This window comes from Pogonomyrmex barbatus, unplaced genomic scaffold, assembly GCF_055798465.1.
Source record: "Pogonomyrmex barbatus isolate J1 unplaced genomic scaffold, ASM5579846v1 scaffold12, whole genome shotgun sequence".
Classification (NCBI taxonomy): Eukaryota; Metazoa; Arthropoda; class Insecta; order Hymenoptera; family Formicidae; genus Pogonomyrmex; species Pogonomyrmex barbatus.
In genome coordinates, this window is record NW_028297108.1 from 7,898,901 (window position 1) to 7,921,462 (window position 22,562).

Genomic DNA, 22,562 nt, shown 5'->3' on the forward strand with positions numbered 1-22,562 from the left:
ACCTATAAGACTGCAGCGGAGATTAGCGGTCTGATAGATAATCTAGGGCGCCTCTATATTTGCATTAAAAATGTTTGCTAAAACTCTTGCTTCCACGTTTTAATCTTATCTGTTCTTGTTTAAAGAAATTCCCGTTATTAACAGAGCGACCATTATCTATATTAGGGAACTCTATTAGGGAGAGAGAATGGCTCTTTATTAGATAAACAGAATCAGCTTAATAATCTGATACGATCGGAAGGCGACAATGAATTACGCTATTTCGTAGGTTTTTTTATCTAACGCGCGTTTTATCTCAGATACTGACGCGCATTTCTCAGAGAACGTGAGAGAGATAAAAATCAGATCGAATGGAATTAATATCCTCTGAAAAACATTTATAAAATATTTTGGAACACTTTAATAAATAAATGGTAAATAAATAAATAAATAACATTAACTATAAATGTTTCATTATCACATATCCGCATTATTGTGTGAAAATAACGAGGCAATAAATTTCTATAAAGGACGTTCTTTCATTAATCGAAAGTAATTTTCTGTTTTCAATTCTTTATATTTACTTAACTCCTCGTTTCTCATTCATCTCTGTCTAAGCTCTTAGAATTCAGAACACATCTCTGACACAATTACGTGAAGATAGTCGCTCGCCGGATCTCGATCGAGCTGGTCATGAGCGGCGAGCTGTAATTCGCGGTGTGCGCTCGTACCTCGTACGTACTCGGCAGTATTCGGCAAATTCGCGTGACGGGAGAGCGGGGAATAGAAGCGTAGCGCGGCCCCCGGCCCCAGGAGTGAGGAGGAGAACGAGCGGCGAGCGGCGAGCGGCGAGCGGCGAACGGCGCGCGCCGCGGCGCCGCATCGCTCAGTTTTCTTCGAGAAGTCACGTGGGGAGGGTTACGCGTGCGACATCGTATGCGTTTACGCTTATGAAACGTCAAAGGAACGCGACGTTCGCGTCTTTCTTTTCGGCGCTTTTACGCGCCGCCTGCACCTGATCGCGAGACACTTCTACACCGTCGTCAAACCATCGACCGTCACCGTCATCGTCACCGGTCCGAAACACCTGAACGTTGCGGCGCGCTCCGTCCCGTCGCAATCAACAATCGTGACAGCCAACAGCATGGATCGATCGTCGAAGCTGATTCTACGGAGACTCATTATAGATTTCCTGTGCCTGTTCATAGGTAAATAGTTTGTAGAAAAACGTGCGATCGGGAAAAATCGTTCTTTAAACTCGGACGAGGAACGCATAAAGTAAACGATTGTCAGATTGACAACCGAGGCGCCGTACACGACGCGCGCGCGCGCGATTTGTTTAATGTCCGACTGCGCCAAGTGAAGAGCGGGTGTTACCTTTAAATTGGCAGGTGCGTTTTGTCCGTGTGAGAGCACCGCTCTCTGTGTCTCTCTCTCTCTCTCTCTCAACGCCGTTGCACTCTGTTATTGCGATACGCGCGCGACTTCCGCGAATTGCTCCGTCTGACGATTGCATTTGTGAGATATTCGCTAAGAAAGAAACAGAAAGGAAGAAAGGGAAACAGAGAGAGAGAGAGAGAGAGAGAGAGAGAGAGAGAGAGAGAGAGAGAGAGTGCTCATTACCTCATTTCGAAAGTACATCGGATTTTAACTCTTGACGTTATACATTCCGGAGCAACACGTTTTAATGGAATCCCTCCGCTTAATTTATGTTGCGAGAGTTCTAATGGTAGGCTTAATCTTTGTTTGGTATTCAGAATATCTATTCTGGAAGAAGTTGGAAAATCTGGAATTCTCAGAGAATTTATTTATGGGAATTTGTTATTTAAAAAAATAAGCAAGTCTCAAAGAATTTTATTGAAAATTAGAGAACTTTTTGAAATTGCTTTTTCTAATATTTTATCTTTATATTATAATCGAAAGTTTACCGATTGAATTGTTAACGATAACAATGGATCTATTCACTCTAAACATCAGAGCATACTGATTTTTACAACTAATCCAAGTAGTCATTCAGTATAGAAGACAACGATTTTACGTTGGGTGCTGTTTTGTTTAATAAAGACGGATATTTGTTTTAATAAATGTTTTTATAAATGTTGAATTTTATGTCGATTATGCATTATATCGATTATGCATTATGCAATCTTTGGCTTGTAGCTTTTGAAAATAAAGTGTTTGAAAATTTATGCAACATTTATTTTTTAGAGTCCTTATAGTTTATAATATAATATAATATAATATAATATAATATAATATAATATAATATAATATAATATAATATAATATAATATTATTAAAACATAACTCTTATTAAAACATAAAAAAAAAACTTTTCTTTATAAATAAATATTAAATGATATAAATATTCAACTTATAAGTTGAAATCTATTAATAAATTTTCTTTCAAAATTTTTTTTCAAAATTTTCTTTTAAAATCTAATTGATCTATTGAAACTCGAATGATTCTTCATTTTATTTTACATTTTACAAATTTTTATGAATGGAAAAGATTTAAAGACTTTGAATAATAAATACATATTTATTCGTAAGATAAAAATGTAAAAATATAATTATTTTTATTTTACCTAAAATTTCTGCAAATTGGAGCAAATTCTTGAAAATCAGGGATTTTTCAAAGAATTTTTTTTCGGGTTTAAACAGACACTCTGATGTTACTTAAAATCCTTTACTCAGGAAAGGAAATTCTTGACACAACTTGAATTTTTCAGAGTATTTGTACACACGCCTATATTTTGTGTACTAAATATTTAAAAGTTTGTTAAATTTTCAGGAGTGAAGTCGCGAGAGTCCTAGTCATTTGGAATTCATGTCAAGTTTCAAAAAGCGGCATTTTTATGTAAAGATCAAGAATCAAGCTAGCAAGTACAGAAAACTGGAGGCGGATAGTTTCTACATTTAATGCAGCTAATAAATGCAAATAAATGTATATCGCGTCACGCGATATAGAAATGTATTCGACATTCGCAAAAATTCCTTAAACTTTTGCATTCTAAACAGATATTCCCGTCTTGTTCTACATAATTAAATCGCGACAATCCATACGTCCCCATATGGTCTTACGTGGATTAATGATAGCATTAACGAGGGGGAGCAGTACAAGCGTATAAATAATGTTGGCAAGAAATGGAAGATAATACTGTTCGAATGTGTTAATAGATTAGCACTCGAGCCAGCGCGAGATTTGAAACCTAAATACACGTGATTTCACTTGGCGAGAGAAAGCACTTCACTTTTCTCAGCGTTATCAGTCCTCATCATAATAGCAGCATGACGGATGGATTTCACGCAGCACACGCGATGTTTCGCGGAAATGTAGTACATCTCTCGCGAACATTTACCCTGTAAACACGTTGTATAGAATCGGCATCGAATTCGATCGATATCGTCTCGGCGGCACCGCGATGACACAGTTTCGCGATCTGGAGAGACGATACGGCGCCTTATCTGACGAAACTGCGGCATACGTCAACTTTTGTTAAAATGTATCATCACTTCATCACGAGGCTGCACCTGTGTTATTCTGATTGCTATTTGTCCGGAATACAATGAGATAAGCACAAATATTATGTAAACTTTGTTTTGTGAACTTGAATACTTCTTTTACTCAAATACAATGCTGATAAATATACTATTTTTTTTGGAGAAGTGAAAAATTTAGAGAGAGAAAAATATAATATAATAAAAGTATAATAATTATCTATAAATAAATGTATAAATATAATAATTTATGATAGAATATGATTTATAAATTTCTGATTGATTTATCCTTTTTTTATCTTATTGCGAACCAAAGATATGAATTGAATGATTTTATCATTATCGTGATCTTTGATTTTTGATGATTTCTAGTAAAATATTTGAGTTTTATCAAAAATGATAACATTTTTAAAGAGAATAGATAAGCTGATGATATTTTAAAACACATTTATTTTTCCTCGTTCTTTCTTATTAGTTTTATCATATTTGCAAGGAAATTGCGTGACACCACAAATTGTTTCGCGAAGTTACGATGATAGCGGAAGTCGTGATGTTTTATATTCCGTTTATGCAACTTGTACATATTTCAGAAATGCATATTTCAATAATGCGTTATTTTGCTTTTGTCACAAATATATTACATCTGTTTATTGTCCCATAGGATCTATTTAATTATTTCTTAATTATCTTTTTAATCTGTTAATTATTTTTCATTTTCTTATCGGATAAAAGAGAAATAAAAACTAAATGTACTTGTAAATGTTACTTTAAAATTATACTGAAAAAATTGTTGATTCAAAGAAATGTTATTTAATTCAAAAATATACGATCAGACACTGTCAGACAAATCAGATATAGTAAGCGATATATTTTGTTAATTCACAAAAATATTTTATTGACATTATTCAGATATATTTTAATTAAGCATATAAATAGTTGAACTAAAGAAATCACTACGACTAAACACATTTAGTCAAGTTTTTCAACTTTTTTTTCAAAATACATATTTCATCGAGATAATCTTTTTCTCTCATATGTTTTACTGTAATCAGTAATGTAAATGTTGCCACTATCTCAACAGGTGAGTCGTTTACCTTGAAAATGACGTAAATCTAAAATTCATGTGAATTTTGCTGAGATGCAAATCAGTTTCCTGTATCAATTATCGACGTCAAGATTATAAATATCCAAATATTAATACAGATTTATTACCTGTGACATTACATTTTTGTAAAAGATAATTACACATATTGATAATATACAATTTGTATTTTTTTTCAAATTTATGAATATTATTCAAACATTGTTTGAATATCGTTTTAATATCTAAAAAGCCGAATCCATACGTTTATTAATTTGGGTTATATTATTTTTATGTAATTTTTATTCAGATTATGCAGAATAAAGATAAATACATACTTGAATTTTTAGCATAATAAAAATAGAAAGATGTGTCGTCATCGCTGAAAGAAGCCTATCATACGCATATCGATGGAATGACCTATTTTTATCAATATCGAAGTTAAGTTTGATAAGTAAAGTTTGAAAAAAATTATTGTCCTCTTTCTAATGTCACGTATCATCTTCAAAATCAAGTCTGTTTTGATTCTGGCCTCAGATTGCAACATCCATTAGACATTAATTTTACAGTAATATATAATTTAAAAAAAAGGAAAATAAAAAACATACGTTTCATAAAGCATATCGTAAAAATCAATACTCTTTCTTATTACTTTATACTTAAATATATGATATATAAATCTCGTTTTACTTGTACATGTAATTTGAAGAGATTAAGATAACTATATTAGTAACGGATGCAAAGTCGAGAAATGAAGAACGATCAAGTGGCAATTGAATTTCTGATTGTTCAAGTTGCGCGAGATTGTTCGAATTAAATTAGATCACCCGATTAGACCGCTCTTGTGTTGGCGCGTCGTGACGCAGAAAAAAGATCACCAAAACAGTCGCGTAAACGTGGCTTTTTTTACATGTATAAAAATAAACGTGTAATAAGCAATTTAATTTATGAAACTGACTACCACCTGATTCATCCACGAAGAAAAAACCTTGAGGAGTCTCTCCTCTTTTCCTTCAAGAAGATTGAGAGGTTAATATATTCTTATTGCATCACGCGGATACAGCATATGTAGCATACACACATACACGCACAGATCATTCTGCTTAGAATCAATTTAGACCGCACCGTCTTTCCTTTTAAACGTGATGTGTTACGCGAAACGCGACTATCTTTCGTGCGTTTGGCTCAATAATCGAATCCTTTCAAAGTTCGTTAAGAGGTTGCGGTCCCGACCAGTCGAAAGGAAGAGGCTGTGAAAAGGCTCGAACCCTTGTGTGCCCTGTAAGGCAAGCGTGTATCGAGTCCATTCATGGAACGCTAAGTCCCGATTAGGAGATTAATCTCGTAGTCTCGCGCGCGCGCGCTCCGCATTAATAAATATGTATAAATCTATTAAATTAGATTCCCCCTCTTGTCTCTCTCTCTCTCTCTCTCTCTCTCTCTCTCTCTCTCTCTCTCTCTCTCTCTCTCTCTCTCCCACCGATCGAGTATATCGCTTCAATTATCTAACCACGCGCTCTTTCGTGTGTGAAAAATTAATTGTTTCAGCATAATCGCGCGCGTATATTTTTCCTTCTTTTTTTTCTTTTTTTTTTATTTCTCATGTTGATCGGCGAAAGATATATGATGTTTGCATTTCGTAGAGCCTCTCGTTTCTTATGGATCGCAATTTTGTTCGTGGGCAGATTTATGCGAGCGATTGTCCGCGTGATATATAGCGTGTGTTGCACTGGAATAAATCTTTCAAACTTGAACTCGGTAGTAGCAGACCTTTTTTTGTATGTTCAACAAAGTAATTGTTGAACATAAAAAGGGGATTTTTATGTTCAACAATTACTTTGTTGCTATTGCTTATAAAAATTTTCTGTAATGGTGGATATGACGCATATACATATATTTCACATAATTCAACAGTATTTTTGCATACGAAGGTCAAATAGAAGATTGAGTGGTAGCTAAAATGGAAAATAAAATTGTCGATGTCATAATATGAAGTTTTACAACTCGTTGTGCTTTTATTTAAATATCGAATACAACTCGTTTTGCGAAAACGTTGCATACAATGATAATACTTAAAAGCGGCTTGATAAAGATAAGCAATAGCACGTAATTCTTTTGCATTTATTATAGAAGCATTGTGATAATGAAAGAAATACGATGTCTTAACAATGAAACAGCAATATGCGATGGCTAAAACGTATATATCGCGTAATATATCGCGATGCATGGTATATTTTTATTGTAAACACGTAGAGAATATTTCATGTTATGACAAGTTTCCTTTCGAAACAGGCCGAATTATTTCGTAGAATTTTTCCGATGCTTCATGACTTCGTCATATCGAACATGTGTGAATATTAATAAAAATCATAAGAGTACAACATGCGAGAAGAAAACATTTCCATCCCTTGAATTTTATTACGATATATTTACAACTTCTCGTTGTAATTAAAATCTTGCTATGATCTCTATAAATTCACTGCAACTTGAAACTACAATTTTTTCAACAATAAATAATTTTTGTTAAGATTTATATTGACCGATTTATGAAATAGATGTATGAAGAATTTGTTTTTTTTTTGTTTTTTTTCATATAATGTAAAAAGCACAAAATAAATAAACAATGGCAGTTTTATTATTTTATATTTATATTTTTCGTATTTCACAAACTTTTTTGTTTCGTGTATTAAAATTTATAATAATTTGCAATTAAAATATTTGATGAAATAACGAAAAGATAACGATAAAGAGATTATATGTTAAAAAAATTTGAAATTTAATATTGCTAAAACATTCTTCACGAAGATTCAATATCTCTAGAAGATTCAACATCTTGTGGAACCTTTATTATAACGGTCTAGCCATGGGCACTTTTGCATTTGCATACCAAAGAGAGGGAGAGAAAACCAGATTTATGTTCCAGAGAAGTGTTTCTAGCGCAACAAACATAACAAGTTTGAAATTTGCAAAAATTTAATATATTCGCTGTCGAATTGACTAATATCAATACGTAAATACAATGTAACTAACTTTTATAATAAAACTAATTTATTCCCCATCGATAAATACATATTAATGAAACAAAACGCTAGAAAAAGATTATTTTCTAAATTAGATAAATGTTTTGATTATTAATTGTGAAATGAATTATAAATAGAAAACAAAAAAGCAAATTTCAAGCAAATAATTTTTATTAAAAATCCAAGAAGAAATGTTCCATTTAACAAAATATAAAATATAAAATATACTTTAATCGGATACGAATTACCTCATTTATTGAATCATCAGCATTTAACATGACGTACATACAGATTTGTAATGATGACAAAACACTGATTAAATGGATGTCAAGGCAGAATTAAGTCCGATACTTATGCCGATAGGTGTAATAGTTGACCTGCCATCATAAAAGATATATTAATAATCAAAAGCACAAGATGTCTACGTTTGCTATATTTACATGATAATTGTGTGCCCTCTCTAATAATAAAAGCATAAAAAATGTCAATAAATTAGAATATGACGAAATTCTTCTGCGTTTTAAGAATTTGAACATTTTGTAAAACGTTGTTAATATTACATTTGCTAAATCTTTATAACGTGTTTTATGACTTTTTTAATATTTTTGACGTCTCTGCGAATATTTTTTATGTATACGTTTGTAATTATTTCTAGAATTTCTTCTTGTAATTTTTGACGATGATTACTTTGTATTACTTGTCATTTAAAGTTGTCCTTGGCTCTTTTCTGTCACGTCACAAACGACGTTACACTTGGCAGCGTAATGATGATATTATTCTTTCTTATTATGTAATATAAATGTGTACAAGGCGTAACGAGCTATAAATGGGTCGCGAGTTTCTTTTATGGTTCGTTTCACACTTGACCCACGGAGTCGAAGAGACTTCCAGATGGTCTCTTTACGGTTATGAATTATTATTACGAAATGTCATTGCTTTCGATTTTCCGTACCGTCCATTCTCAAGTAAAAATACCGAATTACTTTTATATAAACTAGGACTGATACGCTGTTGTTATTAAAAACATGATTCGTGAAATTCTAAATTTAACTTTGTTGTTAAAAAAAGTGAGACAAACTTTTGATCGCGTCGTTATGTGGCATTTTTTTCAGATTGTAATTACGTTTGAATTTTTCGAGAGCTCAATTTGGCTTGCAAAACAGCCGATCGATAGGTTATATAAATAATAAGCAAACGCGCGAGTTATTACGTTAGCTCCCGTGTACTGATGCACTTTTTATCTGGTTCTTGACTGAAAGCAACATCACGATTATCTCAACAACCGGCTATACCGTGATTTTCATGATGCAATGTGTAAATAAATTTGCAGGTTGACAGGTAGGCTGTAATTTCTCGATGATTTTCCGTAAAAATACGTATTCAAACTTTAATTTATGCGCTGATGACAGGAACGATTGAAAAAAAGATCATCGTGCTTGCAAAAAAACATTCTCGATAATTAGGCACCGGTTTTCATTTAACGAGCTCTAATAGCAGAGTGTATGACCCTCGCATTGATAAAGTCTTATATGAAAGGTATCGACGTGTAGTCACACGGGTGTGGTCTGCATACACGTAACAAAAATTACAGCAAATAGCGGAAATTATTGTATATACATACATGGTTGTCGTAATAATTATCATTTAATAAGAAAACCAGAAATTTTATATGATCGCCGCAACTTGTTATTGATAAAAAATTAAAAAAGCACTTACATTTTTACAAGCCTTATGACAATATCTACAATTATCATGTTGCAGTTTACAAAATCAATACTACTCATTACTACGGAAATACCGTAGTTGTAAAAATGAAAGAGTACACAAAAATAAAAATATAGAAGCGTGTATTATAATCGCGAGTATTCCGACCGACCAAAAGTTTAAGAGTAAGATGTATTGAAAATTGGTTGGAATGCGTCGAAGACATGCCATCTTAATTGATGGTCATACAACATTATCGTTATGCGTCGGCAACGGCAACAGCGGCAACGGCAACAGCAGCTGTTTGCGGCAAGTGCAATAAATTGCATGTTAATATTGGAGTTGAGACGAGACGACTTGGTTTAATCCCGATTAATCGATCGCCGACGTAGATCAATTCGGACGATGACATTATTACGGTACGTTTGTTATTGAGCGATCAAATCAAAGCGACGTGACGTGATTTTCTCTCATGTGTTTCAGTGGGCATGTCGGTTCTGATGTTCTTCCTGTTCGGCAAACCTTACAAACGCGGCTTCTTCTGCAACGATGAGTCACTCTATCACCCGTATCACGGATCCACGGTTACTAGCGCTATGCTGTACGTCACCGGCCTTTTCCTTCCTATATGCACGGTGAGTCACCTTACGTTTACAGTTGTGATTTACGCACGCCGCCTTATAAGACACGTGACAAAAATTTTATCCTCTTCTCATCGCGGACCTTTCACATTTATTCTCGTGCATTTACTCACTTACGTACGACATAGAAAAATCCATATTTGAGATATATAGCTGTCTCTTAGCAAGTTAATGTAATGTTAGATGTTCCTCAATGTAAAAATATTATTTTAATTTTCAACAAGGATTGGTGTAATCTTTTTTTCTCAAGTACATATTCCTCGAGGAAATTATACATATTTAATAGATACTTATAGATTAGGAATTATATTTGCATTTCTCTGTTGCATTTGTTTGGCAATAATTGAATATATTATTTATATATATATATATATATATATATATATATATATACAAAACATCATGTGATCGTTATTTTTTATTGGATGAGATTTTAACGTTGTTAAAAAAATAAATTATCTTACCCATCTAACCCTATACACATGTATCGTATAGATTTAAAAGTTAGAGATTTCTCTCTCGATTCACATCGGACGAGAATAAAAGTAGGTTTAAAAACCTACTGTGTCGCAGCTTTATACAATTCCGTGGTACTTTGAGTTTGCTTGTGACGCTATGACGCAATGGCAGATGCGATCGCGAACGATTTGAAGGAGCTGTCGCGTGCCGCTTTAGAAACTCTTTCTCATCCTGCCAAGAAAAGAGATGACAGAAAGATACCGTCTAAGAATACGAGAGAAACACGAGAGCGATGGCGAGGCTCGCGCCTCGCTGCCTGCACGTGTAAATAGGCTGGAGGGAAGTGAGTGCACTCGTTGAGTTTTCGATGCTCGTGGGAATCAATTTACGGTATCTGGAAGTAGTGCACACAACTCGGAACACGTGTATCACCATCCGAGTATTTTTACCGAGCCCTCAGGGAACATAAAAAGAAAGAAAGCGAAAGAAACGGAAACTATCCTTCTCGGATGTGAATCCTCTATTTGCATCCTCGAAAAGTGCGCTTTGCCGAATAGGCACGAAGCAAAGGATTCGTCGTTAAAGGCAACGAAACGTGTTTACGATTTGCTACTCGTTTGTGAATGATTTTTCTTTCCTCGCGATGTAATATGCTTCTTTGCCACGTGACTTGGTTTATGAGGGCGATCGGCACGTTTCTATGGATGGTTTGCAGCTATTTATAAATTTCGCGTATTTTCTCATGCTCGAATGTTTAGAAATCTGTGCCAGTCAACTTCAAAGAATATGTCGAATTCCCATCGCTTTATGTATTTCTGTTCTAATATTGGATTCTATTCCATTATTCCAAAATTAACTTTCACGTGTTTTAAAAATAGAAATAAAAGACACGCTTTTTCTAGTTTAATTTTGTTATCTTCGAAATATTCGATGATACGCAAATTTTTTATCTTTTTTCGTAAATTAAAAATTCTTTCAATTTTGTTTTCATTTCAAAGAATAGATGCGTACCACTTTGCCACGAAAAGTATAAATGCAATCCTGTTTTTTCTTCAGGCGAAAGCGAAGAAAGCTATCGCCGTAATCAGATTCACGCGAGATAAAAGGCGTCATTTTCGGTTTTCTCCGTTTTTACCGATGTTTCTCATTTCGGTGTGGCCCACGAAAGACTCGCCGTTCCTCAGACATCAGATACTTGCCGCGCTCTTCTGCTTTCTTCTCAACCGTTGCGTGAAGTTCAAATTAACGCTGTCACCGCAGGCGAATAATTTCGTGCGTCGTGCATAATTCAAAACACGTGAAATTGTGTGCGTACACGCGTATGTGTACGAGAAATAAAGCAAGACGTGAACAAAAGAGAAAGAGCAAAAGAGAAACAGAATAAAGTTAGCTTCATCAAAAGATGATCGCGTTACAAAGGGATTCTATTATAATGTAATGGAAAAGATTAAAGGGACCGTAATTCTCATCATGATGAACCGTAATTCTCATCATGATGAATATATAGTAACGTGAATTATGCGTTAATAATATACGTTAATAATATACGAAGTTATTTTATCGAATGGAATGAACTTGAGTAAGAAACCTGGAGAGAGAGAGAGAGGGAGAGAGAGAGAGAGAGAGAGAGAGAGAAAGAGAGAGAGCAAATTAATTTTCGTTTTTTGATGTTCAATTTTCATCTTTACTTTAGTTTTACAATTTGTGATTAATATTAGCCTGAAAGAAAAAACATTTTTATTGCAATTTGTAATTTGATATTAATCTAAAAAAGAGAAAAAGGGGCAAAATGTTCATGTTCCAAATTTAAAAAATTGTTCATAATTATTTTGTACATAAAAGAATTAATAATAATTATGAAATTAATAATGTACATAAGATGGTATGTACGATGAAACTGATGTATCTAAAGTTAATGGAAAAAAATTGTATCGTTTTATAATCTTGTGATTTTTCTCGCTTTGCTATTCTCAGCTATTAGATAATTACTTAATAGCTGAGAAATAATCTTTTATTTTTCATAATTTGACACAAGAGCACGTCTATAATTTGTTTCGTTCGCGCGCTTCATAAGCGTGCCGTTTTCTCGCGTGGCCATCATAAATCTGGCAAATATAATTAAACTAAAATGAACGTTAAGCAGCGTCTATTTAAGTAATGGCTTTGCCACACCGTGCGTGTTTTTCGTTTTCCCAAGCGATACAGTCACGCATCTTTAAATTACACGGCGCAATTAAAGATGAAAGAGGATGCTTTTAAGAGGACAATCGTCTTTACTTCGTTAAGCGAGCGTATTTTATGCCGCGGGAAATAGCAAGCGATTACATTGTATTGTTAATCCAACGCAATAAATCGCGCATCCGCGCGTGCGTGATAAATCGCTGCGATCAAAGCCGAGATAAATCTCAAACCCTTTTACTTCACGTTCGTAAGATTATCTTACGACATTACGAAACCTGTGTATAAAATTCCTCAGATGGAAAAAGTCTTTGAGGAAAGAATTCATCTGTCTGTCGGAGACAAAAGAAAACTGTGATTCTACAAAAGCGCAAGCAATTTTAAGAACTACTGAGTGGAAAACATTTGCTTTAAAAAAAAATGAGATTAACGGCACAATTTGATCTTACTGAAATAGAGAAATATATAAATATATAAATATATAAATATATATACATTTTTATAAATTAAAAAGTTTGATTCAAATCTCGTCAAATACTTTGATCTATATAATGATAGTTTTTGACTGTATTATTTTTAAAATAATAATGGTTTGGATATTCAAGAATCAATATTGGATCGGAATGGTCATTGATTGCTTTACGCAGTCATTGATCGTTCCATGGAAATGTAACCGGCCATTATATTGTCTGGCTGTATAAAATCTTGCCATGAGATTACCTATTCATCGGTGATTGGCTTTCGTGTAGTTAAGTAGATAATTCTAGGTCATGCGATTTAATCCTTCACGTTCGGCATAATCTGAAAAAAAGAAAAGAAGAGAGAGAGAGAGAGAGAGAGAGAGAGAGAAGGGAAACTAATCATTAAAAATTATAGCATTCGAAATAATAAGGAGCTTTACTGGATCTATCTTAAATCCCTTGGTAAAAAAAATACAGATTCAATTTCAGTCAAATAAATAATGATACCTTGCTTTCTCACAAGTATTGAATATCATTTTCACACTTTTAAGAGCGTGATTGATTAATTGATTGATTGATTGATTTTCTGACGTTTCTAACGTTCTGACCACCTAATAAATAGATTTTATGACGGTTTATTTGTACGGACAATTTTTTTCTTTGACTTCGGATCCCATCTCTAGTCAGCATTTTCCTTATCTCTTTTGTACCTTCTACATTCTTTAATGTTCCTTGGCGCGATGCGGTTTTGTACGTTTTATAGATGTGTGCATTCCTGTACCTGGACGCGCAGCAATCCGAGAAGGGTTTACTCCCTTCATCGGTCCTCCTCGAGTTCTCGAGATCTCGTGAGTTTCTTACAGAGCCGGCTGTCTCGTCTTGTTATCCATCTCTCTCTCTCTCTCTCTCTCTCTCTCTCTCTCTCTCTCTCTCTCTCTCTCGCTCTCACTTGCAGAGAAAACGGATTGCCTGCGCTCCATAACGATACGCTCCTCCGGGATCGAGAAGATCCGGGTTATCCAGGTAGAAACAGGTAAAAAGAGGGACGGCCACATCGTCGTATTTCATTCACGCATGCCTCGTGAACTTCGTACCCTGTTTCACCCGGCGGACCTTTATCCGGGATCTGGCCTAGTTAACCCGCTGTGGTCAAGAACACGACAGATCGATAGATTCTAAAGCAAAAGAGTTTAAGTCCCTCCTCTTTTTTTTTCTTTCTCGAGAAAGCGTAACATTCTTTTAACCAGACTTTGAAGTTTCTTTGCGGTTTAAAAAGTTTTAAAATACTTTCGAGGTTTTACAAAACGGTCTCGAAGAAAGATGTATCACATGTGTATATGTCGTACGAGCTGTCTTGGAAATATCGGATATCGAAGCAGTGATTCTTTCACAAAAGTGAAGTAATATTTTCTTTTTGAATTATTTTGAGATGACAATTATTATAAAACTTCCTTATTCTTATTATCATAAATTATAACATTTAATGTATAAAAAACTGTTCGGTAAATAGAATAAATAGAATGCTTTCTAGTGTCGCAAAACGATTATTAATTCGTCCAAAATAATATAAATCGTAACATATATTAACTTATTCAGATTTTTTTAATATTTTGATTTTAGATGATCCTCGGAGAATATCTATATGCGAGACATTTCTCTGGACACACGGCAAATGTGCTTTTCGGATACACTATACCCCCGTGGTTGTGGAATGCTTATAAACAGGTACATTTTATCGATTTTAAAAGTTAGCTTCCTCATTTTCTATTGATTAAAACTTGTCATATTTTCCAACTTTTATTAATTAAAAGTTACATTAAAATCTCTTGGTTAAACTCTGTAATTATAAAAAATAATGTTCTTCGCAGATCGGAGTATTCGGTTTCGGGGCGGCCTGCACCGTTCTAACCACGGACATCGCAAAGTACTCCATCGGTCGATTACGGCCACACTTCATGAAGCTCTGCATACCTAATATTAACTGCTCTCTGCCCGAGAATCAACACGCATATATCGAGGATTTCCAATGCACCGCGACGGGAATCTCGGCAAAGCTTTTAAAAGAAGTCAGGTAAGAGATTGGTGAAATACTTTTGGATTTCTCATCAGCTTAAACACGAAGATAGTGCATCTTAATCTACCCCAAAACACACGAACGTTATCCGGTTTCTCGAGAATCGTACGTATCTCGAAATATATCCACCGTACAATCTCACGTAATTATAAATTGTCTTCATGTGACTACGAATCAGTATTTATTTGTTAAAAAAAACAATTGACATAAAATTATTCTTGTTCGAAAAAGTCGATCTTATCAAGTCGTACATTTTCTTTCTTTTATCAAACCGTAAATATGCACATCCGATGCTCGAGAAAAAGTCGACGTCTTTCTACACTACATGCGAATCATAATGTGAAATTACTCGTAGAAAATTAATAAAGTTTTGCTATGTAGAGTTGAACTATGGTCACAACGTTATACATGGTTTGATACACACACACACACACACACACACACACACACACACACACACACACACACACACACACACACATCGCTTCGTAAGCGATTTTTATTCTCGGTCGACAGCAACCAACCGGCATCGACGAATATTCAGGATATTCAGGACAATAAACTGAAATGGTGGTATTCGACAATATGAGCTTGAAGGAAGGCAGTTTAGATCGCGTGACGGTAACAATTGCGCCAGCAATTACAGGCGAGGCGTGCGATTGAACCAAGGAGAAGCGAGAAGGGGTCGTCGTAATTTATTATTTTTATATCATTAATGGCCTGCGAACTTCGCTTATGCGAGACAAGTTTATGAACACGAGACGAAACGGTTAATTTGCAGTAATCTAAGAAGACGAATGCGGAAAGAGAGACTGTTGCGGTTGTCGTTTTAAATCGATTCGATACAAGCCGACGCTTGGCTTTCATTAAATGCTCATTGGATTATCAGTTAACTTACTCGTTTGTCCCGCTTATGTCTTATCAAGTTATTTATACGCGTTCTTTTTAATTGTAACAGTATTTGTTTGTATTTTATTTTTGTTTTTGCGGGCAGTAGTTCTGAAATAAAATATTGAAACATTTAATTCTTTGGGAGAAAGAACAAGAGATAAAAGTCTTACGACATTTATTAACATAATTAAAATGTATTTTTATATAATTTATCTAGTTAGATAAATTAGGAAAAATAAAAGTTCTCCAAAATTATAAAAAATTAATTAAAATAAACGAAAATTTTAATTAAGAATGTCTCAAATGAAAACTGAAATTTTTTTTTTCTACTTATAAGGGGAAGTTTAACGCGCTATTTAATTCTGAAAAAAAAAATTGAAGCTTTCACGGCGTTTCCTGAATAGATTATTCTTCGTGTGCGAGCTTTGTTGTCAGCCGAGTAGGGATACCTTTTTGCACGTTCCGGATATACCGCGTACGTACCCCGAAGGCCGGTTTTAACGGATACGGGCGCACACAAAAAGAGTCACGGTAGCGAATGACAATGAGTAGCGCTCTGCCTGCGGGCTTTGCCAACACGATTCGCATGAGCGAGATTCGTGCCAGAGCTCGTGCAAATTTTTCTCTCTTTTCTTCTTGTCCCCTTGTCTAACGGAAATGCTGTTACATACACAAATCCACGTATGCATCCCATTTATTATTGCTAACCATAATAGCGATTGCCGATTCGAAAATTCCAACTTCGTGAAAATGAATACAATCAATTATAAAGAGAAAAAAATGATAGTCCTTTCGTTGAAAATTTTACTCTCTCAGTTTGTAATTTATTAATTAGAGTCTCTTTTTTGTTGAATTTTTGAAAAAAGTCTTATAATTTATTAAACTATCGTCTATCTTCAGCCTTAGAGCCACTGTAATAAATATATTATGTCTACGTGACGAAAGCATTCGATTCGCGAGACGTAACTGGCACTTTACAAGATTGCAAGCGGGAACGAAAGCAGAATTTCTCGGTCACTCTTCCTTTTGTGCGTCGGCAATTTGCGCCTTCGATTCGCCTACCAGTGAATGCGAAGCGGATTCAAAGACGAAGTGCGGAGAGCTCCAAAGTAAAGGGCGCGCGAGAGAAATACGCCTAGGGCTTAGGACGCTGAAGCACGCGTGAATTTCAGAAGACGTGCGAAGGATTGCATACGGCTTATTACTGGAAATAACCGCGAGCCCACCAACACATCCCAACACGTACATCATTATCTTTTAGAAGTCGGGAAAATGCGTTAGAAATAAACATCTGCGACTCGTGAGGTTGATTTAACGTGACGGACCACACTCGGACGTTGAATGCTGGACAGAGACCGTAGGAAGAGAAGCATTCCGCTAAAAAAATCAGACTTGCCTGAAGCACTGCCTACACTTTCTTGTTAGCTTTAGCCGTTTTTTTTTTTCCCCGATTTAAATCTTTACTCGAAGAATTTAATCAATACGATTCAACGTTAATTCTACGTTATATTAAATTAAGAAAACTATTATTGGAAGATTTCAACAAAATTCATCCAACGATACTTATAACAAACTGATTAAAATATTCCAACTTATTAAATCTTGATCTGATTTGATCGTAATAATATTGGAATTATTTTTAAAATAAAGTACAAGTCTAATTCTAGAATCGCTTTAGAATGTAATTATAAATAAAAAACTATTATAAAGCTTTATTACATTATGAACGTTAAGAGAAACGTAATAATAACGGGCAATGCTCGGCAGGCAGAATCCTAGATATTTAATCATTTTTTTATTTTTTATATAGGTTCAAGATAATTGCTTATGTCGCCAATTGCATCGTGTTATTTTTAACAGACCTGCAACATAGATTCAAGAAGAAAACGAAATCTTTTTCCCTTTGATAAATGGATGTTATATCCGAAAAAAAAATTCCTGTGTACTCGGACAGTGTGTTCTGATATTTAAAGTGGATAGGACTAAATTGTTATCGTCAACAATTCAATCGATAAAGTTAATTCAGTCCGATAATATTAAAAAAAAACAAAATATTAGAAAGGCAATTTCAAAAAAATTCCCTAATTTTCAATAAAATTTCCTGAAAATTCCCTGATTTTCAAGACAAAACAAATTCTCCAGAGAGTTCCAAGTTTTCCAAATGTTTCCAGATAATATAAATACTAATATTATCCAATTGACGATCTCTTCCCTCCATCCAGAATTTTTATTATGTAAATATCATTTTAGTCAGGATTCGAACCTGGACTTTCTGATTGTCCAGAAGCGTCCCTTTGTTTTTTACATTTCGCACCGAATCCTTTAATTAACGCCTTTAAAAACATTTACGATACAAATGCAATGATTACATTAATCTTCCAAAATTCTAAGCGAGTATCGGATCGAGTACAAAGCAGTGCAGCTAGACTGCGTTAGACTCTCCTTAACATCGTTTTAATCCGTGTGAATCGAGTTTATCGCACATAACGCACATACCCTTGATATCATTACGCCGAAATCGCGTGAAAGCAGCCTGATTCGAATTTGCAAGATCGAACGTGAGACAAGAAGAAGCCTCGGTCTCGAATCTCTCCGGCATTCGGTAGTCTCCGGACTAAGGTTCCAGAGTCCACGAAACGTCGATCCAAGCGATCAAACCCGCGGCAGTAGCACTGTAGGAGCTTACGTCACGCGTGTTCGCCTTTCTCTTCTTTTTCGTCGTTTTCTTCCTTTCTTCCTCTTTCCTCCGTAGAAGACGGGGAGATCAAGCGGACGTTATCGTGCGCGGCGAACAAAAAGAAAGGAAACGGTTTGTGCGTTTATAACGAAGCCGGTACTCTTTCGGCGCTACGTACACGCGTACTCGACCGTATCGCAGGTCTTCCTTCGCTCTTTGCTCGCGCGGCCGCTGGCAGGGACACTTTTATGCATAGAGAGATTTGAGGAATCCTGACGATAAAGAGAGGCGCGAGACGCCACACAGAGAATTCATTCATGATTCCTCTGCGCATTCGGGCCCTCGGCCCGAATCTTTCTTCGCACGGTAGCAGGCGAAGGGACCGCGTCGAGAAAAAGAATGCAGAGAGAAAGAGAGAGAGAGAGAGAGAGAGAGAGAGAGAGAGAGAGAGAGAGGGGGGGAGAAAAGGGACGGTAAACGAAAAGGGCGAGCAGCATCTTTCATTGATCCGTCATTTACCACTGTCGTCTACTAGGTCCTTGAAACTTACATAAGTGTGCAGGGATATACACCTTGAGATATACACCTTGGAAGAACGGTGGCCTTTCTCATTCGTTCATTATCAATGTACCCTATCATTATATTCTTGATTTTACGTAGCGTTGAGGGATATACCGCGACTCTGTAAACTTTAACGACGGATTCTCCGTCGTTACAAGAGAATTATGGGAGCGACATTATTCAGTTCGATTAATCTTTGGACACATTTTTTAATGAATTTTGTCAAAAATTAACAGAAAAATAATTTTTATATTTTAAATTGAATTTTGTTTTAGAAAATAAATTGTTTTAAAGTTCTCTTGGAAATTATTTAGAGAAAGAAGTTCGCAACTATTGAAAAAGAATACGGAAATATATGCATATCGTAAATCTAAAAATTTCGCACAAATCCGAGTTGATACACTATAATAATTTGTAATATTAAACGATTAAACGGAAAACCGACACTCGCTGGCGAACTGCAGGTCCTAATTAACGTAATAATACGCTCTCCGAATTTTTTTTACGAGCGTGTCCCTCGGGAGAAATAGAGGGAAGTGGAGGGGAGACATAAGTATCGAGTCTTCTTTACGTCCTTTCTGCGTTTTTTTTTTTGCTCGTCGGAATCCGCATCTTGGCATCCTCCTCTTCTTCATATTCTTCGTCGCTCGCGGCTGTACGCTACTCTTCGTCGTTGTCCCGTCGATCGTAATCGGCACGCTACACGCCCCGAAATTAATCGCGATAAAATTAATAGGGGGAGAGAGCGAAGAAGGACATTTACACGTGTGTAAATGTGCGATGACCGCGAGAAGAAAGCGAAGAAGAGGGAGTATAATTTTTTTTTTTCGCATCCTTCCTTGCGTCCGATCGATAAACAGGATTTATTTGACGCGGCACGATCAATCGTTTCAGATTATCGTTCCCCTCTGGTCATTCGTCCTTCTCGGCCTACACCATGATCTACCTTGCGGTAAGTAGTCCTCACGTTATGCAAGTGTTGGATTGATTTACAATTTGTGCGAGCCGAATCGTAATCATATTCGACGAACCTAATACGAACGTGTCGAGCGATCTCTGAAATTGTCGACCACAAAGAACTAATTTACATAATTTAATAATTACACGAAGCATCAATTACGTTGAATTCGATTACGATTCACTGACAAAGCAGAGTCAATGCGATAATCGTATCGGTAATTACAAAAGTAATTTAATTATATACCCCGAGTATCGAATTAAACTCTTTGAATCCTTTAATCATCAATTTTTATATCAATAAATAAATGTTATTAATTTTAATTAATATGTGAAAATTAAATATTGAATTTTAATTTTTCATATATGAAATTCTTGATTGAGCAAATTAAAAATGTAAATTTAATTATAAAATTTATTAAATTTCTTGAATTCTTTTTTCGTATTTGGAAACTTTTTATTTGATTTTCAATCCGTGTTATTACATTTTATTTTTATCATTTTCACATCAATAAAAGGATAAAAAGAAAATTTAAGTTGATTACCTGTTTATTTAAAAATTACCTATTATCTTTATTCGATCAAGCTTTTTATAAAATTGTGATATTGTCTCAGCATGATTAAATTTGGGATTATTTAGATGTATCTTCAGCTAAGAATGAAATGGAAGGGCAGCAAATTGCTTAAACACTTCCTTCAATTTCTGTGCGTGCTTATGGCCTGGTTTACCGCAATGACACGAATTTCCAATTATAAACATCATTGGAGTGACGTGCTCGCTGGATCTACTCTTGGAACAATCAGTGCTTTAATAGTGGTAAGTGGTTATACTCAGTATTACTCAATTTTCATAAAATGCTATATCTGTATGAGAAGATGTAAGAAATAATTCTGAAACCTATAATTTTATAATATTTTCTTATAAATTATTTCTTATAAATAGTTTTTTCTCAAAATTAAGATATTTTATACCGTGATCATTATGTGAATGTTTTAAGATAAAATTATATTAACACGATAAATTTAAATTTAAATATTAAAATATTAAAATGTTTAATAATAAATGTTTGGTCAAAAAATGACATTTCTCGTGTTGAAAATTGAAATATTTTTTTTTTTTTTTGTCAAACTAGATACTTTTTTTGTAATATACAAGTATAATCGATTAATGTGATCAGTTCAAATTACAATCAATTTACAAATTTATTTAAAAAACTGATAAAATAAAGCAATCGTGATTTTTGGATTTTTGGATGTCTCGTAGGCATTTTGCATAGCCGATCTGTTTAAAAAGGATAGAGAAAAACGCTCCATGGAGAAACATCGAGGTACGGATTACGAAGCGGAAGCTGGCGTTACCGGGACACAGGTGAATAATGGCACTGGTAATCGCAACTGTTGACCTAACGAGCTCGCTCTTCGCTTACTGATCGCAACAAGGCCGTGACTGTCTTCTAGTTGTGTCCCCGGGAAACTATGAAGGTCTCCGGATTTCTCATGATACGTCAGATGAGATCATATCTTGTCCGGAAAAGTTTATCGGCATATAGCCTTCGCCAGCTGAGCTTTATTATCGCTCGATGAATTCTAGACTTCTAGACTTTCAGGAACTTGATTTTCCAATTCAAAAATAGTAAACTGCCTTACTTGAAACCATTTCTCGACTATATTATATCATATTTCCATCGTGTTTTCTTCTAAATTATATGAGTAATTTGAGCCTCGTTGATGCTCTGCGGATTACAGAAGGAAAAAGAAAGGAGTAGAATGCAATATAGCCAAATTGCGAATACTTTTTTCTTTTTTTCAGCTTTTTGTGGTAAATTAGCTTTCTGTGCGAAATGTGATGTGAAATGCGATATATTTTCGTTGCAGCGAGGAGCGATAATTTTTGTTTTACTTTATTATGCCTTTAGTTTCTAATAACGCTCGAAGAATAGATGTGTTTTTAAAAGTCTATATTTATCATGTTTTTCGCGATTAATTAGCGAAAGATACGAATTATCGCGTGAAGAATTGGTTCATATCGAATGAAAATAGAGAGAAATTATTTTTGTAGTCAGCATTTAGAGAGTTTTAAGTAATAACGAAGTTGTAATATTTATTTTTTTCTATTGTGACATATTTATTTTCAATCAGATCGGTGCTTTTAATCCTCCTACGTTTAGTGTAATACAATCATCTTTCACATTCTTCTATTATGAATGATGGAAATCGATGATTGATAATACTATTTTTATTATATAGTTGTTACAGCTATACTTTTATGACAGCTTGTGCATTGTTCTTCACTTTATTATTTTAATAGATCGCCTATATTATGATAATTAAGATATATAAAAAAAAAATATTGAATATACATCGAGAAGATGATCGCT

At 34.7% G+C, this 22,562-nt stretch overlaps 1 protein-coding gene and 1 long non-coding RNA gene across 6 annotated transcripts in view; both read left to right on the forward strand.

The window, feature by feature from the left end:
* Nucleotides 1-787: 787 nt before the first annotated feature.
* wun (wunen) overlaps nt 788-22,562 on the forward strand; it is a 26,465-nt gene continuing 4,690 nt past the window's right edge. Inside the window, exons 1-8 of one of the 5 annotated variants that reach the window (XM_089071851.1) lie at nt 788-1,187; nt 9,343-9,704; nt 9,769-9,920; nt 14,645-14,749; nt 14,893-15,095; nt 20,122-20,179; nt 20,825-21,001; nt 21,449-21,553. In XM_089071851.1, the coding sequence (XP_088927977.1) occupies nt 9,774-9,920; nt 14,645-14,749; nt 14,893-15,095; nt 20,122-20,179; nt 20,825-21,001; nt 21,449-21,553 (795 nt within the window). In that variant the 5' untranslated portion in view covers nt 788-1,187; nt 9,343-9,704; nt 9,769-9,773. Of the gene's footprint in view, nt 1,188-9,342; nt 9,705-9,768; nt 9,921-14,168; nt 14,420-14,644; nt 14,750-14,892; nt 15,096-20,121; nt 20,180-20,824; nt 21,002-21,448; nt 21,554-22,562 lie in introns of those variants that run through there. The other 4 variants (XM_089071850.1, XM_089071852.1, XM_011638773.3 and 1 more) reach the window with 4 other exon arrangements.
* On the forward strand, nt 1,194-2,956 carry LOC148937684 (uncharacterized). The gene is made up of 2 exons (XR_016138131.1): nt 1,194-1,708; nt 2,774-2,956. It is a non-coding gene; the product is annotated as an uncharacterized LOC148937684 (long non-coding RNA).